The sequence below is a fragment of the Pseudoliparis swirei genome, chromosome 4 (genome assembly GCF_029220125.1).
Source record: "Pseudoliparis swirei isolate HS2019 ecotype Mariana Trench chromosome 4, NWPU_hadal_v1, whole genome shotgun sequence".
NCBI lineage: Eukaryota > Metazoa > Chordata > Actinopteri > Perciformes > Liparidae > Pseudoliparis > Pseudoliparis swirei.
In genome coordinates this window covers 22,943,732-22,963,067 of record NC_079391.1, presented here as the reverse complement: position 1 = coordinate 22,963,067, position 19,336 = coordinate 22,943,732, and the positions used below count along the sequence as shown (strand labels likewise).

The window sequence follows — 19,336 nt, the reverse complement described above, 5'->3', positions numbered from 1 at the left end:
ATTCCCCCCCCACCCCCCAGGAGTAATTCACATATGCATAAAGAATAAAAGACTACTTACACACAGAAAGAGAATGTCTCTTTTTGTTTGAGAATGTAGTCTAATTAGAGACATAAAGCAGGTGACTGATTATGCCATGTTTTCATCATGGCCCTCCCTGCAGTGCAACTTTAAAAAGTGCTGATCAGAGGAGGAGGCTAATCCTGCTTTGTGTTTGGATTGGTGCCAGAGTGTGTCCGTCAAACTCATCACGTGAAGAGAACCTGAAGGGGGATGTCACACACCTTTTGTATATGTACAGAACGCAGGTGGCTATGTCGGATCTCCTCTTCTGAAGCACGTTGGAATAATCCCCCACACCAAACTGTCATCTGGCACGACAAGGCGGCCCGAGCTACAACGACGTGGAGCCGGTAAAGTGACCTCTGCACATTGAGTTGCCAAAACCAGCGCCGGCTAATGGGTGCTTTAATTATGCCGCTGATTGATTCGCGTTTGTATTTTTCCGGGTCATTCTGACGGACTGGAGAGGATGAGAGCGGAGGAGAGGATGGAGGAGGGAAGGAGGTGACTCGAGGGGCTCCGGCCAGCTGATGGGACTCAACTTGACCCCCCTGGCATATACGGGCCAGAGTCGGGTTACCACTGTAGGACTGTGTGTGTGTGTGTGTGTGTGTGTGTGTGTCTGTGTGTGTTGTTGAATTGATTTCCTCTGCGATGACAACTCCAGTCAGGCTGGCACCAATGCATCCCCCCCCCTCCTCCCTTTACCCTCTATCCCTGACACACACACACAAACATGCACACACACACCACCATGGCCACCGCTGACCCTACAACACGCACACACACACATACACACGGTGCTCAACACTCACATTGGGAAAATGGCAGTCACTGGTGTTATGTTCTGGGGTGGCTGTGGTGGTGGTGTGCATTAAAAATCCCTCCTCTTCCTCCACAGCCACCTCCTCCCTCCAGTAACTGTTCCGCTCAATCGTTCACACGGATCATTTTCCTGATAAAAGCATTATTTTTGGAGAAAAGTCGCTCTAATGATTTTCAGCTGGCTTCCCTCGTGATTTGTCTGAAAACTACAATTTCATTAATGTTTTCTTGACTCTTTGCCCTTCTTCGTTCTGATCCACTGTGCTTGGTTAAAAGACAAAATCGTCAAAAATACATAGATTATGATGTGTTCTGAGTCGATGTTCACAGACTTCCAAAAAGACACATAGAGTATGTTTACTTTGTGAGTGTGCAACTCAGTGTCAGGGGTCTGTTGCAAGTGAGTCTGAAAGTGACAGAGTGTGTTTTCTTGATAATATATGGGACTCACGTTGTCCAACTCAGACCTCCATCCTGGTTGCTATCAACCAACCCATCTCATGGCGGCTTCACTCTCAATGACGAGGCTCGGCTTCCCCTCCGAACCGCATAACGTTGCTCCTATCTGTCATCGGGTGATTGGGCGGAACCCCGCGGCCGGCGTCATCGAGGCTCTTCTCCGGGATGTCGCAGTCGGGACGGGAGCGCTTGAAGCGCCGGTCGGGGTACAGGCTGTTGTCGAAGGCCATGCGGTGCACGCACAGCACGTGCGTCTTCAGGTTGCCCTTTTGGGAGGCGCTGTAGGGGCAGTAGCTGCACTTGAAATGTCTCCGGCCTGGTGAGAGAAACGGAAGAGAACATTTTGGACATCAACATCTGTAGGTCTCTGGCGGGGCGGGTCCTCGGGGTTCCCCAAATTCGACCCGTAATCTAATTTGCTTGACATGTGGCCCTATTAGAGGATACATAAGAGAGATTTCTCCAATCAGAGGCCCCTCTCTCACCAAAGAAAGTGTCTGTGTTCGGTGTAGGCACAATGAAGACACAGCAAACATCTCCCACACCGGGTCAATAGTTTGGGGAGGTAATGTGTTTGTGGTTTATATGTTTGTGGTGTCAGAACATTTGAGAAGCGCAGACCCAAAGGGAACCTCACAGGATCATGTTGAGCGCAAACACCAAGGTTAACGGCTCCGTGGGACCTAATGATTTATTCAACTACTAGGACCAGTTAAAGCAACAGATGTTACATGCCTTTCGGAACATACCATTTGGCGTGTATCCTTGATGCCTTACCCTCCTTGTGAAACATGTGAAACGGTTTTGAACACACTAATGGCCTGCATTGTGTTGGTTGATGAAGAGATACCTTTTGGTTTCCATAGGATGATGTTGGGGTTTTGGCAATGCTATTCAGTGAGGATGAAACAAAATGCTTATATAGCATCTAACAAAGCCCCAGATCCAATCCAGCCATCCACCTGTAGGCTGTAAAGAACATTTCATAATGGGGGGAAGTTATGATATACGTTGCTATCGATGAGCTATCGGTGAGCTTGGCGTTTCCTTCAAAGAGGTGGGGTGACGAACTCATAGCGTATGAATAAGTACACATCAATGAGCCGTATTTATTCACATAAACTACAGCTCACACGCTCACGGGCACTTCCGACTCCGAACTTGAACCTGGTCTGTGGAGGAAGAAAGCCCGCATGAAAAGAGGGAAAACATTTCAATCTCACACGCGGAAAAGGCAGCAGACAAATCTTCTGTCTCCGAAAGCTCTCGCCAGACCTCCTCGCTGCCCCCCCCCATCCCCCTCCGTCATGTCATCAGCGTATTACATGACTGACTGATTATTCAATAACATGCCTGACGTACTGGCCTGTAACCCGCCCCCGCCCCCGACTTCAGCCGCCACTTCGCGGGCCTCCGGGCCTCCACCGGCCCCCTTATGAAGGTGTGTTAACAACGTGACGGATCAGACCGAGGGAGCAAGGACTGAGGAGAAGAGGATACAGTTGAGGACAGAGCGGAGAGAGGAGAAGTGATTTTCTCATCTGCGCCCCTCCGAGCGGCACTAGTCTGCCGAGCTCCTTATTGAAACAAATACATCCTGTGGAAACATCACCCGGCGCCTAATACTGCAGCCTCGTCTGAGCTCAACTTCTGCAGCTCCCCGATGTCGATATGCATCTTTTGAAGAGCACGCATACATCTGGTCCCCCTGAACACAATGGCAGAGTGGAACGAGGCAAGGTATTTTTCTCTATCTCCAACCCCCCCCCTCTCCTCCTTGCCATAGCACCAGCACAGAATGTTCTCCCTAGATTGAATCTGATCATCACTGCAGCAAACACAATGGCCCTTAATAGCAGCAGCCGTTTGTTTGAGGGATGCCGATTACACCGCCATCATAACCCACTTCACTTAGCTCACTCACTCACGGACAGACAGAGAGGACAAAACAAAGTGGAGAGGGAGGGAGGGAGGGTGGAAGGAAGGAAGGAAGGAAGGAAGAGGGAGGGAGGGGCGGGAATAGGGAGAGAGTTTGAGCCCTCTCTGGTACTTTAGTTTATTAATAACAGTACATTGGCCTGACCCTTGTTTTCTTTTCCCTTTTCCTTTTGCCTTTATTTCTTTATTCAATTTGAGTTGCTCTAAATCAAATTAACATATGGGGTTTAAAGAGAGGCGAGGAGATAGGTGCAGGGAATATCAATAGGTAAAAGGCCGGGAATTAGAGGGGAAACAATCTATTTGAAGCACTCGCTGGCACACGCGGGAGGAGCGGGTGCACAGTCGACTTCATATTGCACAAAGACGGACACGTGAGCGCTTAAAGTGTACAAACGGACCCGCTTGATGCGAGCTACTTTGTGTTTGGCAATCTGACACAGGATTTGGAGCCTCTCCGGCTTTCTGATATTACATTGTTTGCTCGGGAGCCGCACAAAGGGGATTGCTATAAGTTTGGAGGCTTTGGATGTTCCAGTTGTCTGAATTTTCAGATAAGCCAGTCGGCGACACACAATGAAGGGTGCCCCTTTATTCGTGTGCAGTTTAATTTCACAGTCTCTTACATTACGTTAAGTCCGAGAGGCAGAATATCTCATCCCATTTTACACTCAGGAAGAGCGAGTTCTGCCCCCCCAAAACAACTCAACCTCGCTCTGGTTCTCTTTCTTTCTCCTGTGCCCTGCTTACGTTCCGTTTGGGTCTCCACAGACTTTATATGTATGAATAATAATCATAATAATCATAATTTTTCTTTTTTATATCTCCCAGGGAAAGTTTTTGTCGGTAAAAAAAAGCGATGGATTGTGGATTGGATTGCGTGCCGTGAAAAAAAAAGTTTGGATAAGGATGCATAAACTTCAATGTGTGTCGAGATTGATTTCTGCGGAAAGACCTTCGAAGCACACAGGCTATGTTGTTATGGATTAAAAATTAAAGAGAGGCTGTTTCTCGTTTTCCCTCACTCACTCACTCCAACACAAACACACAGATGCAGGCGTTCAACAATCCACATGCACTGTGGGCCAAAGTTGGCATCATTAATCCATGTCCTCTGGTCTGTGCCAGGAACCAGAACAGCCCAGATGCCGACTGCGGCCACACGAAGCACCGTTCGCTCAAATTAACCCTTTTCTACCACACCGCCTGAGCCCTGTCACACTTCACTCACAACTTGGCATAAAGCTGTAATGTGTTAATGAGCAATACAGAGATTTTTTATTTTTTTATTTTGTGTGTGCTATAATGATTTACTGTTTCAATTCCAGTTCTGGCAAGCGAGGACTGGTCTGTTATTCCATATCATGCAATTGTGATTTAGCTTGTACCCACTTGGCTCAAGGAAGTCATGTATTTTATAAGTCAATAAAAGAGTAGCCAAACAGAATTACAACCCTGATGAAACCGGCAAAGACAAGACCATCAGCAGAAATGTTTATGTACCACAAATTGGCAAAGGTGAATGCAATATGACACCGAACCATGGTTTTGTTCCCTAACTTCCGGACTTTACTAGTGCCAGTTACGTAAAAAACATAGCTGGGTTTTTTTACGCTAATTATTTTAACCCAAACCACGATCTTTATCCAGTGGGAACTGTCTTTTTCCTGTGAACAGGGCAGTCTATTTTGAAAAGACTCTGTGGGTGTCTCTGTAGGTCGCGAATCGGTGGCCGGGCTCAGCCTTAGAGATAGACGAAGTAGCTCGGACATCAGGAGGGAACTTGGGGTTGAGGCGCCACTCCTTTGCGTCGAAAGGAGTCAGCTGTGGTGGTTCGGGCATCTAATCAGGATGCCTCCTGGGCGACTCCCCTGGAGGTTTTCCGGGCCCGCCCAACTGGTAGGAGACTCTGGGAAAGACCCAGCACATACATCTCCCAGCTGCCTTGGGAACGCCTCTGGATCCCCCAGAATGAGCTGGAAAATGTTGCGGTTGAGAAGGAAGCCTGGGTCAGCCTGCTGGGTCTGCTGCCACCGCGTCCCGACCCCGGATAAGTGGCTGTTAATGGATGGATGGATGTAGCATTGTTGAGATTCTACTACTCGTTTTGATATGTATTATTATCAACCACACACAATATGTTGTTCATTAAACCTGAGACTAATAGTGAACAGTTAAATATTACAACTACACATAAAATAAAAATGTTCTACAACACGTGGTGTTTGCTGTCAAATCTAAGAGCCAATCAGCTCTTTGACGTAGCAACAGTCACAGGCGTTTCCCATCATGCACTGGGCCACACAGTCGGCAGAAAGCCTAGTGTGGCGCCTTGCTCTCAAATCTGAGGCTGCTTCGCTTTCATGAGATTATTATTGACCACGTGTGCATGACGTCAAGGCAAGTCTGGATCAACCCGGACACAAAATCTAACCAGAATTCATTGCGCGCCGATCGCGGGCGATCGATTCTGCACAGGAGTGGCTCATCTCGGACGAACCTATTGTGTCACAGCGATACTCTTAGATGTTCGAAGGAAATATATGTTTCTTACAAAATTTACATTTCACGGGTAAAAACCTTTTAGCAGAGTGAGTCAGCACATCCGCTACTAGCGTTAGTATCTCTTTGCTACGCCTGCTGTCTGCTGTACACTGACTGTAAACACTTGCTTCCCAACGACTGTAACAGTGAACAGTGTTGTGCCTTCATTTCATTGTCTTCTGTCTCGATCACCAGGTGTTGTGGAGGTGCACTGTTACTCTCTGATCTGTAGCTTTAGCTTCTATCTTCTATCTTTTCCCCTGTTTCCACTTGACATCCTGGATATATCCTTCAAACCCATATTGTAGACCATTCTGACTGCTTCTCTCTTCAAATAGCTTTTTTGTATTTCCCAAAATGTGCTAATATATAGTCAGTGAGTGCAGTTAGTGACAGTGTGGGCGCCACGGTAGCTCTGACAGCTTGACGGAGGAGCGACGGGGGAAACGTAGCGATGAATCAATTACGTTGATATTGGACAGCTCTGGTTGGGAAAGAGGCTCACGGATAGAGGAATACAGAGAGAGGGGTGGGGCGGAAGACAGACAGACTGGAAAAACAGTGGTCTTGCTTTCATTAGCGTGGAAATAATCTAAGCCCGTTAATTAACCCCCTAAGGCCGTCTGCACAGAGATCAGAGGAAAAGGGGGAGAGGAAGCAAAGAGGAGGGCTTGGAGGAGTGGATTCAGTGAGTAGATTGTTGGGGTGGGGGGGGGGGGGGGTTGACGTAACACACATCAGTGCCACAAACATACCCGCTGTAATTATCCAATCTGCCTATTTTTACCCCGTCTTTCTTTTTTTATCCTCTTATTAACACTTTATGTCTCACTGTTAAAAATATAAATGTAATTAAATAAAATTAAATATAGTGGGACAACTTTTTATTTTCCAGATTGTAGTCAGTAATTGTGTTCCCTTTCTGTTTGTTCATATTTGAAGTGACGTGACAGCGAGGAGTGACAGGAGATATGCAGGTTATTGCGTTGGAGTTATAATTTAACCAAACCGTGCTTGTATTGAACGGTTTGCAGCCATATGTGAGAAATACACCACGGCTCCGGGAGAAAGTGTTATCTCGCCCGCGTCTTGCGAGAAGAGCTATCTTAAGACGGCAACAGATGGCGGCGCTGGCATCAAATGGCATTTAAGGACGGAGGGTTTTGGTCGGAAGCCAACACTCTGTTCCCTGGTCTTTATGTGCCTCTGTATATATATATATATATATATATATATATGTGTGTGTGTGTGTGTGTGTGGGTGTGTGTGCTTTGTGCGTTCGGGGGAAAAAGAGAGAAGAAGCGGGAGAAACCTGGGGAAAACGTGCATCTGTGTGTGTGTCAGTTTTTAATTCACTCCAACAAATACATTCACGTGTCCAAGCGAGTCAGAGAACAAAGTGTAGAGCGGTAACTTATGATAGAAGAACAAGTTTGAGACTATTTAAGGGAAGCGATGAGTGTGAAAAGACCCAGAAAAGAGGATAAGATGCACACAAAGTGTTTGCAGGCAGAGACAGAGGCCCACAGAAGGTGTGAGCAATTAAATGTGCTAAACCATCTGTCCAATAACCTGCGTTTATGCTGTAGCTCCCAGATTACTCAGCAAACTGCAGCGACACACACGCAAACGTTTGCCATCACATCGACACTCAAATATAGTTTTACGGATATGTATCTGTTTATTTTATAAAAATAGCTGCATTCGGATTCATACCCAGATTTATAAGCCAGTATTTTCGTGCTGCCTTTTAGTTAGTTGAAGAGGTTACAGCAGTTCATTCTGCCATATTGTATCATTTTTAAATATGGTGGAGAAAAGAACGAGAGAGCTTTATTGAAGGAAATGATAAATGGATCTTTTGGACATGTTGCATGTATTTTTGAGACGGCCCATAACTCCGCCATGTCATTTTCTGTCTACTGTGAATCTGCACATGGTGCAGGCTTCATTATCTTATGAGGAGGTGAAAAAGACATCTGTCAAACTTTTATATTTTAGTTGTATTTTTCTATTTGACCTGACACCCATCTGGACCTCCAATTTTCTTTTGCACTACCCAGACAGCAACCATGTGGATTTATTTCCAGAAACCACATTCTCATTCCCAAACTCTGGGGCTCGGACGTGTCGGGGACCGAACGTCGGGGACAGAACGTCGGGGGACCGAACATCGGGGACCGAACGTCAGTTTGCGCTCATTATAAGCATCTCATGTCTTTTCAAATATAAACTTCCAACGTAGATTTACTTACGCAACAAACTCCTTTTTTTAGATGAAGGAACATATTGTGGTTTGGGTTAACATGACTATGAAATGAGTCGACGTTGGTTTCATGCGGGACACTGTCAGCGGTCTCCTGGGTGAGATTCTCGCCTCGTGGTGTTTGTGGGACTTCTGCAGCAAACAGAGTGCTTATTGGTTGACAGGTAGTGTGTGTTGCTACTTGAATACGAGTATGTTACAAACACATGGCGTACATCCCCCAAGAGTTGAGCTTTATTTTTTTTAATGTTCATTTGAAGAGAGCGAAGAACCAGGATAAAGGGAAAGAACAAGAGCATATACATGTCTTTACCATGTTAAAGACTTTGTAAATGTGGCCATTGGTTTGCTTCCAATACTTTTTTTGGTAATATATTAATATCATTATTTTCTAAAAGTCCTCCAATATCCCCCTCACTCCTGCCAATACATTTACATTACTTCAAACAGCCAGAAAGGAATGCATCCTTCTCTACATTCCCTCAACGAGCTGCCGTGTTGATCGAAAATTGGCCTGAAGTTTGGGGAATAGCGATTTGGTCTGTTTCCTAGGCTTAACTAGAGAAAACCAACACGCAAATAACACCAGGGGAGGCACTTAAGGAGAGGAGAGGAACTGTGGGGGTGGAGGGGAAGGAGCTCTTTCAGCATCAAAGCCAGCTAAAACGTCCACACTAGGGACCAGGTCCCATGTTAAATACTGAACTAGATTATTAATTGCTGTACCAGTAGGACCTGTTAATAAGAACCCACAATAGCAGCTCCTTCCTTTCCCTCTCCATCATTTGTTCTATTTTCACTTTTTTTCTTTTTTCTTCTCCGTGGCTCTTTTCTTTCCTCCCGGAGACGGGCTGCTGTTCTTTTTTTTATGCTCACGCTCAAAGTTTCTGCTCGCGCCTTTCACTCGTCTGCTTGCTCGCGCAGTCAACCACTCACCAGCAACACCCGTCCTCTCTCTCTCATCACCCTTTCATTCATGACGTCTTTCAACCGCCCACCCACTCGCCCACTCGCTCACTCACTCGCCCACTCGCTCAGTCACTGGGCCATCGCTTCTCACGCTAATGCACCTTGTGACGGATTCACATTTCTCTCAAAGTCGTTCGCCGATCGTCAGCAATCGCTCGCGTGAGTGAGTGAGCGATCGTCCACCTGTGTGTCTGTCCACGGACAATCTCGCCTTCTGCTTGCAGTAAACAGAATTGTGTTTTATGGCTGCGTGCTCAAGGACCTCTCGTGGCTGCGGTGACTCGCACTTTCACGAAAATACTTTTTACTGACAGCTTTTGTGTTGCTAGTCGGTGGTTGCTAGTTATAATACGGCCGAGTGCATCGCCGAACCCACTGTGAGGGAAACCCATAGGATGTATATCCATGAGGAAAACAGGTTGCTTTCATTAGTTTAGACCGGTGTGGGCTAACGGAACTACACACACACACACACACACACACAGCTTTCTGCTTTGTGGCCTTTTTAGTGAGCAACCCCAGCCTCACATTTACGGGCGCGTTGTTGAAAAATAGACTTGGGGCCTAAATCAAAAACGCTTGCAACGGTGCAGACATCTGCGTCGGCCCCAAATGAGAGCGTATCTGTTGTCTGTTTGTTGTGCTCATTCAATCCAACATTAACTCGGTGGTTGTTGCAAACACACCTGACATGGACCTTCATTCTAATGAGTGCACCTTTCTAGTTTTATCACATTATTATTTCTCACTCACTCAGCCAATCACGTGTATCAGTTTTTGCACATGTTTGTAAATTGTAAATTGACAGCCCTGTGTGTGTGTGTGTGTGTGTGTGTGTGTGCGGGCTAGATTCCCAGCCTTGCCTTATTTTTCCTCAGTCAGAGTCCCTGCTGAACGGATGAAGGCAGAATTTGCCGCTGACCTGTCACTGTCCATGGTTAATGGATGCCCAACTACATGTGTGTGTGTGTGTGTGTGTCGGCTGCCATCCATGTCTCTCAGCAATAAAGAGAAAGAAAGAAATGGGGGGCAGAGGGTGTTGATTGATTTGCCGACCACCTGCTTCTCACTCACATTCTGACATCACGAGCGTCGGCCGCTCTGCTGCATCCATCATGATGAACTCCCTCTGACCTCATCTCACAGCGACAACGGCTCAAAGTTGAGCAAACAGTTGGGAAACAGAGAGAGCAGAGCTTGGAATTGAACCGTAGACGTGTTAAATCATATCATATAACGCAGTCAACATCTTTTCACTGTTTTGACCACACCTTCGAAATGACAGGAACTGCTTTCTCTTTCAAATCAAGGCCATTTTCACTTGTTTACGTAAACAAGAATTACGTTCTGCTATATATACATCTAAAAAAACAAGAAATGTAAAGACATATACATCTAAAAATACAATAAAAATAAAAATTGTGACATCCAACACTGAGTAATTGATTTCTCAGTTTGGAGGAATTACTTAAATTTCATGTGGCGTACTGAGAATTATGCTCTGTACAAACAGTACAACAATAAAGCCCGGTAAAGCAGGTGGCAGCGTTTCTGATTCATATCCTGTAAAGCAATAACCAAGAGATCTTTTTGTTCTGATGCATCGGCCTCGTACTGAAAAGAACTCGTAGTGCTGTTTTATAATTGTGACGTTTTAAATTAAGGAATTAAAGATCTGAATACTGCCACCAATTAGTGGCCGTAGCAGACAGTTTGTTCGTCTTGAACAGCAGGTGTGCTGTATTGTTATTGATTTTTAAATGCACACACTGTTTGTATTGCTGGTCATCAAAACACACATGGGAAAATGTTTAGAATAAGTACACACATTCAACTAAAGAAGGCTCAGTCAGAGTCGATATTGAAGCATGTTACCGCACCTATTATTAGCTTGTTTTGTGTTTTCTACAATCTTTATTGTGAGGTCAGGCAAAATAAGCCAAAAATAGTTATTTTTGGCACACATATTGAATCAATGTAATATAACACCACTTGATGAGTGTTGTCGTAAAATATTTGACAAATATACAAATAAATACGTCTTCTTGATAGTTTCCCTCTTGTGTCCATGGTAACATCTGTATCATAAAAGAAAAAGTGTTGAGCTATTGCTGGTCTCCGTGCACTTACATGTAAAATGTGACGCTGTGAGGTGTTTTAAATAATTGTTTAACATTGGAAATGACATCTTGACTTTATAATGCAACAAAAGTCAAACAAACCCAGAAAACGCAGAGCCGTGCAGGAAGTAGCGAGAGAGAATCCCCCCCCCCCCCCCCCGCTCTTATCACTGTATCAGTTGTGTTCGCTGGCAGCAGGAAGTGAGACGAGCAACAGCAAGTGTTATCAACACAGGCTAAGGTGCTGTGTGTGTGTGTGTGTGTGTGTGTGTGTGTGTGTGTCACGTCGCCCTGGCCCCTCAAGGACTCTGAGGATGAGAGGAATCATTCGGTCCATGTGCTTCCCTCAGCTGACTGAAACAAGAGCAAAAGTGTCAACCGCTCCAGTTTCCACACAGCAAACTTCCGCTGTCTGAACTTCGGATGCATTTCAAGAAGGTAAGAGCAGCATTAGATAACAAAATAAATAATCTATATATCCCCTTTTCACAGGGATCAGCTTGTAAACACGATCAGGACAGATTCCTCTACCACGGAGCTTAGGATCCAACATCACAACTACTTAAAACCTTTTCCGGTGGAGCTGGTATTCACCCCCTTTCATAAGCTCTCCCCTCTTTCTTATCTCCCTTCCTGATTTCCTCTCCCCTCTTTCCCCAATTACCAGGGGGAAGCCTATTTGTCCGCTTTAAGTGAAATCACTCAATTCTTTCAGGAAGAGGCTTTGGAGACCGTTGGTAGGCCGAGAGAGAGGGCGAGGGGGAGAAAAGCAGAGTACGTGTGCATGCGAGAGAGTCCACCTTCCAAATAAGTTCCATTAATCATGGGCCAGAGTCTAATGTAACTAATATTTTACAATTAGAGGAGACAAGATGGAGCTGGGGGCCATCTATCTCCCTTACACCACATGATCATCGATTCATAAGAGCTCAGGAGAGCACAACACATACACACACACACACACATTCTGCTGGGCACATGGCGACACACATGCAGACGTTGCCCCCCCCCACCCCACACCCTGCACACGCATAGATGCTGAGCAGGAAACAGAGGGACGCATGAGAATGAGGGGACAAGCTGTCACATTAGCACCTCTCAGTAAACGTTCTGCTAGGAATCGGGCCGTGGCAAACGGTTCTCCTATTTATTAATTTTGTCTAATTCAGTCGTTCCATTAGCTGTTTGGCTATAAAAAGTCAGAAAGTAGTGAGGGATGCTGATTGCAGATCCTCCGACAGGCAGAGTAACGTCCTCAAATCGCTCGGCTCGTTCCATCGAAAGCACCGAAAAAAGGAAAAAATAGAACCGAAAACAAAAGCTTCATAAAATGAGGAATGCGGTGAAATTGGAGGCGAGTAACTTGGTGCTGCATGGTTGACAAATAGTACCGGCACAGTCTGCTGTCACATATGTATGTTTGTTAAGTGTAACAGCGATCAGAGTGTAATCCATGGGACAGGGCACGCTTCATTCTTTTTGTAGAATGCATAGTTTTACATTTAGTGTGTGTTTTTGGAGCTCGTTGGCGAATGTGCCTTCAGGTGTTCCTCCAAGCCTTTTGTCGCAGCCCTTGGAGGCTACCTAGAGGCAGGAGAAAGGATCACACGCCAGGAGAAGTCACAATGGAGAGGGCCTTTCTTAAACCGAGGCGGTGACTTTCAGTATGCCCCCTTTGGGCTCTCTGCTGTTGTGGTTATTTACAATAACGGCACACGTGGACCCAAAGTAGAAGTTGAAACGGACCCTCGGGTGGCGCCAAAAAAACTAATATAAGAAAGAGAAAATATAAAATACGGGTGAAAAAGAAGACGACTCTTATCAGAAGCCCCGAGCAAAACACCTCCAAACTAAAATCTCATGCATGTGCTGTGTTGAAGAGCCAGCGCTAACCCGCAGAACCAAAGGCTCTTGGAGAGTGAAGAGAGCATCGAGGTGAAGGCACGTCAGGGAAGAGAACCTCTGTTTGAAGACAGCAAAGAACGAGGAGGGAGGAGGTGGGAGGAAATGCAATGACCTCTGATGAGGTGCCCAGCGCAAAATGTTTTGACCAGGCACCAAAATAAAGTCTGAAATTGTTTTGTTTTAATTAAATTAAATGTGCATTTAACACATACATGTAAGTGTTCATACAGTGACTTTCCTATGAATAAAAGGCTGTGAATCTGTTGAAATGACATCACTTTTTGAGAATGTAAGTGGGACTCTCGCCATTAATCTCTCTTCTTTACACGCCTGGAAAACAGAGATGGGGTCAGAGGTCAAAGTCACTGGCCTCCAGCAGGATTCGTCTTTTTTAACGAATCATGAGTTGTTTTTATTATCTGATCAGATACTCTGTGTCTTAACGAAGTGTAAATCATTTACTTTCTCATCCCGTCGGCCTGGAAGTAGTTTCAAAGACATCAGGCGTCGCTCCTCTCTGCAGTGGTGGCCCGCCAGCGACTCTGCACCAACACCTGGTCTGCGGCGCCCTCTGGTGGCGCAACCGCGGAGCTGCACGGCGAGGCCGCTCCCAATGCAAAATAGGAGGGAGGGGGTGAAATTAAGAGGCAGCTGAACAAATGAGCAGGAAGACGGGTTCATCGGCAGGTCACCATCTGCCTAGTGACCGACCGCAGGCGGCTGCGGAGCGCCATCTTAAAGCACGGAGGCCCGCGCGCACTAAACACGTGTTCACACACGCGGATGCACAACATGCCGTGTGTCGTGGAAGTGAGAGGAAATGGATACTGAAGAGAGAGAGAGAGAGAGAGAGAGAGAGATGACAAGGGGGACACAGAGCAAATGACGAGAGACGAAGTTGAATGAAGGGCAGAGAGCGGTGTTCATCACTGTGAAAGAGGATGCTTCAAATGTTGAAATTTGCTCAGATCAGCAACCAAGAGCGACACACACACACGCACGTACACAAACACACACCACGCACACACACACATGACAGGCCGGATGGAATGAAAGATTACCTAATGTGTTCTTTAATTGGACACATGTGTGCTGTTACATGGAGACACACACACCTCAACTCAAACATACAGGCATGACACACACACACACGCACACATTTAGGCATCCCCCCCCCCCCATCTACAGACACACATGCACCTATAGGTAATAATGTACAGTATGTATGTGATGGACACAGGCAAAGCAAGTCATATTGTCCAGCGTGTGTGTGTGTGTGTGTGCGGGCGCGTGCATTCGCTTGTGGATGTAAACCAGTCAAACGGTTTTCTCCGGATGTGAGTTTTATTGGGAACAGACTTGGGGGATTTGTGGCATAGACCCCCTGCCCCGCCCAGACCCCCAACATCTGGTGTGGCGCAGCTGATCCGTTTAAAAATTAGTAAAGGCATTGACCTGGGCAGCCTCCCAGAGGCTCAGCGCCCTTCGGGGTCCCGGCGTTAGGTTAACATAAATACGGATTCCATCAATGCGGCGCAGAGCAACCGTGAAATATTGAGTTCCTCTTAAAAGAATAGTGAGTGAAGCTGAGCTGTGTGGGAGGAAAACTTTGTGTTGGAGTTATGTTATGATGAGGGAACTGCTTTGAAGGAAGTGTATATATAACAATATATATATATATTGTTAAATCATTTAAAATGTGATATTTTTGAATAAAGTTACATGTTTTCTTTTCCTGCACACTAACAACTGATTTGGCACAGTACAACAACATGCAGTTTACAAGTTTATTTTATTGTATTTCATTGATGCTTAAAAACTGATCTGTGCCGGAGTTTGTCAAAAGGTAAGCAATGAATATGTAATTTTTTTTAAACTTATTTATTCATGCAGTGGAAGAATATTTACCAAACAGAAGGCTACCAATTTAAGTATTAACAGAATACTGAATACGGATCACAGATGGGATCCTATAAAAACCCTGACTATTTCTCAGTTAATTTCACAGTAACTTGTTATCCCCATCAATTCAGGTTTATTAATAATGTTTTCATAATCATATTCACTTCTATTTCAGGCTCGCAGAACATGTGACAGAGTAAACTGAGAGAGCCCAGCCAACACCTGACTGTGCGAGTTCCCGCGTTATACATTTCCTGAGGGATAAGTCACTTTTAGTACACTCTATTGATAATATAATGCAATATTTTATATTCACATGTATATATATATATATATATATATATATATATATAAAAGTAAAGGTCTGAGCATGGGCAGATTAACATTAGATATGTAAAAGTAATTTTTTGTTGTTTTGGTTCTTGATCTCTTGCTTCGTGTTACTTTTTAAATAGTTGTTGGTATTTTTCAGCTTTGTTTGAATGTGTTTTCTTTTGTCTTTGTAGTCATTTTACTTTTTTGTCTCTTTGAACACAACTTGTGATTTTTTTGTTTTGTTTGGGCCCCTTTTGTGGTTGTTTTGCATCTACTTGTAGTTAACATGTTATTTATAGTGGTTTTGCATCTATTTATAGTAATTTTGCAACTCTTCATCATTTTTGTGTCTTTGTAGTTTGTTTTTTGTGTGACGCCATGTTTTTGTTTTGCTCCTTTTCAGAGTCCTTGAGAGTTTGTTGTCGCATTGCAGCTGTTGTTTGGCCTCTTTGTATCTTTCTGTGGCCCTTTGTGGTTGTTTTATGTTTCTTCGTGGTCACCTGTTTTGTACGTGTTTCTCTTTGTAGGTGAAGGCCAGTGGGGAGGGGCCAGACACTTCGGGCCCCTGAGCCTGTGCCCGGTCGGCCCATTCGGTAATCCAACCATCCATCACAGTACACTGAACATTACCCTGATGTCCGTACGTCCAGACGCGGAAGGAGACAACGATGTCTGCTATGCTGTGGTCACAAAGTGATATTCGCTCTGATTTAAATGTCTCAGTCTTTCCATTTCATTCTGCCTCGTGGGATGCTGTGAGCTTGTATCCCATCACCCCATGTTGTATCACTATAGCTACTTCACCGACACCTTTGGGAGACAAAGTGGTGCATTCAGTAATTCTGTTGAGCGCAGTCCGTGGAGCCTTGCCATCAGGTTGACTGAGAGATAATAACTTGAGTCGGGAGTGATGGACCAACTCTCCCAACAGTTTACCCACTTCTAAACGTAACAGTCCGACACGCCGGCTCGGCTTCCTGTTTCCCGCGCTGTTTCGAAATGAAGAAGGTGAATAAAAAAGAAACAGGAAACAGGTAGTTTGCTCTGTGAGAATCAAATTTTTTTCTTTTTTTTTTAGTTTGAATACATTTTATTTTTACTATAAGTACAGTTCAGTAGTTACAAAACAAAGCATCTGCCATGAGGGTACAGTGAAACATAAAGAGTGTTCAGCTCACAAGACAGGTTTTGTACATAATATGTGGAGTGGAATGCTCATTATAGCTGGTTCAGAGAAGGAGAGAGCCCCAGTGAGACTCTCGCCATTAATCTCTCTTCTTTACACGCCTGGAAAACAGAGATGGGGTCAGAGGTCAAAGTCACTGGCAAGTGCCTCCAGCAGGATTCGTCTGATTGGTTCACTCAGACCCCATTTCCAGAATTCCTCCCTTCAAAACACCCTGTTATATTTCCCTACAACCATCACTTTTCATATGTCTCACTCTTCATTATTTTTTGTTTTTTTATCCCCTCCTTTCCTGGCATATTGGAATTGAAAGAATGGTTTATTTGTAGTCTACACAAATCAAATAAAAATAAAAAACAACAACAACAAAAAGAAACAAGAGGCTGTCCTGCAGCAAAATCTCCTCGCGGTGGAATCTGAGCACAGAAGATCACGCAGGCTAAAGCGGTACCGGGCCCCACGCTGCAGGCCCAGACGTTTCATCAAAAATGAATTGGGGCTGCGGGGGAGGGGGGGGGTGGGGACAATTTGTCAAAGCCACATACAGTATATGGGTTGCTCAAACTGAAATGAGTATCATAGTTGGACTGTACATACCGCATTAGAATTGTTCTCTGGGTTTCACAACAAACAAAAAAATGACGTAGAAACATTTCACAATGCCAAGGGACACACAAACACACACCTTCAGTTTAGTTAGTTAGCTAGTTTTGTACTGTATAGGTTGGATTTATAATACTATCACAGTGCAAAATACTTCAGAGAACTGAAACAAATGAAAGAAATAAGAAAGGATTAAGTCCCTCTATGCATAATGGGTTCTGTATATATGGGGGCAAATATGTTTGCAGCACAGGAGACGATTGTCATCTTTTTCCTCTTTTTTATCATTATATGGAGAAGGCATTAATGTACAGTACATATAAAAAAGAAAGAAAACAAAAGAAACAAATTAAATGAACCCTACGTCCTACGGTCTAGCACAGCTACATATTGTAGAAGCAATAACAGATGACTTGTATCTAAGGCTATACACAATATGTCTTTTTTTCCAGTTTTTTGTTGTTCTTTTTGTTCTTTTTTGTTATTTTTTTACTCATCTTAAAGTAAATACATCAAACCATTTTTCAGTAGTCAGTAACACTGTGCAACAATATCGGTGGCAGTATTTTTGAAACATCTGCGACGCTAAAGTCCTTGAGGTTGACATGAGAGATGAAGAGAGGGGCGAAGGGCGATAGAGAAAGAAACTGTTCCCCCCTTCTTTTTTTTCTTCCTTTTTTTCTTTTTTCTTCTTTTTCTCAGTCAAACTCCAGAAGAAAATGCCTACCTTTTTTGAGAGTGTGGCCGTGTAAACTACTGTCACTTCATTGCTTCTGCCTTTTCACAAATGCTTTAAAACCTGTTTCCACTCCTTTTTTTTTTTTTTTTTTTTTACTACTGTATATCTCTCTATGTACATTACGCGACTATGGGCGCTGTGTCGAATGATACAAGAACAAGAAAGAAAAAAAGAAAAAAAAGACAGCCATATAGCAGGGTGAAGGCCTGTACTGGCCTGGGGATGGAGAGAGAGGGGGAGGGGGGGGGGTATACTGTAGTATTATAAGTACATTTAGGGCAGCTTGAATAGTCTTTCTTCTTCACAATCATCATTAGCACCACCATTGTCAAAAGTCAACTGTGTTTTTTCTTCTTCTTTGCATTGCAGATTGTCATATGGTGCCCTGTCCTTCAACCAGGACTGGTGTGATGCATCATGGGGACTCTGTGACTGACAGGAGAGCCAGGGGGCGGCTGGTCTGACAGAAAGAAATGTGCTTGGTCTCTGTCAACCGCCCCGGTGAAGTCGGGTTTCTATTCTACAGTAGAATACATTCCAGGTACGATATAACGGTGAAACACCACCTGTCTTCTTCATTCAACAGGAGAGGAACAAGTCTTAGAAAGCCTTCGATTAAGCGCTACACTTCAATCCTACTCTTGTGGCTTTTTGTGTGTATTCATTTTCTTCTTAAAAAAAGACACACCTTTCTAGCTCAGGGAATGTATCAGAGATCTGCGGTGCCGGTTACAGGAAGTGCTAATCAGACAGGTAGTATCATGAAAAGAAAAAAGGGCAAAAGAAAACAACATTGTGTAACAAAGACGGAGAGGGCATCCCGACCACGGGAGACCAAACAGGAAAGTTGCCCTCACTTCGTTTAGTGTCCAAGCAACCTCGCAAATCCGTCCCCGACAGTAAACTGTCCCAGACTTTCCTTCATATAGTTCTGACGGTAGTATGTGTTTAAAAAAAAATCTTAAATAAAGTCTTTGTTATAGTCTACTCCTTCATTTAATCCTTCATGCTTCATCCTGCTTCTCCTCCTCGTCGCGTTCATCATCACCATCCTCATCATCCTGTCCTGCTCCGGTGCGGTGCCGTTAGTCTTTGTTCACAGCGTGGGCATCCAGCCCCTCTGGGTCGCCTAGGTTATGGTTGTTAGGGTGGTTAAGGTCGTTGTTAAGATGGTTGGGGTCGTGGGTCAGCGCGGGGTCGTGGGTCATTGGCTGGTCCTCCTCTCCTACCCAGAGATGCACTACAGCCAATAAGAGAACAAGAGGCAGATTAGCACCACGGACACAACATACTGACCCCACCATGCAGCACGCACGCACACACATACACACACACACACACACACACAAACACACACACATTACATTCTACGGTCAAAGTGTAGCCAAATAGATGGATGAGATATTTGAGACTTTGAGAGCTTTGTACATTCATGTGTCAAACATTAAAGCTTTAAAGGGTCTTTTCACCAAAACATAAAAACATACTGTTCACTTACCTGC

General features: G+C 44.7%; 1 protein-coding gene across 18 annotated transcripts in view; it reads right to left on the bottom strand.

The window, feature by feature from the left end:
- Positions 1–1,596: 1,596 nt before the first annotated feature.
- Positions 1,597–19,336, bottom strand: part of znf536 (zinc finger protein 536) — a 217,669-nt gene continuing 199,929 nt past the window's right edge. For 13 of the 18 annotated variants that reach the window (XM_056412195.1, XM_056412212.1, XM_056412193.1 and 10 more), the window contains one exon: positions 1,597–1,663. In XM_056412195.1, coding sequence (XP_056268170.1) covers positions 1,604–1,663 — 60 coding nt within the window. In that variant the 3' untranslated portion in view covers positions 1,597–1,603. Of the gene's footprint in view, positions 1,664–16,343; positions 19,075–19,336 lie in introns of those variants that run through there. The other 5 variants (XM_056412208.1, XM_056412202.1, XM_056412209.1 and 2 more) reach the window with 2 other exon arrangements.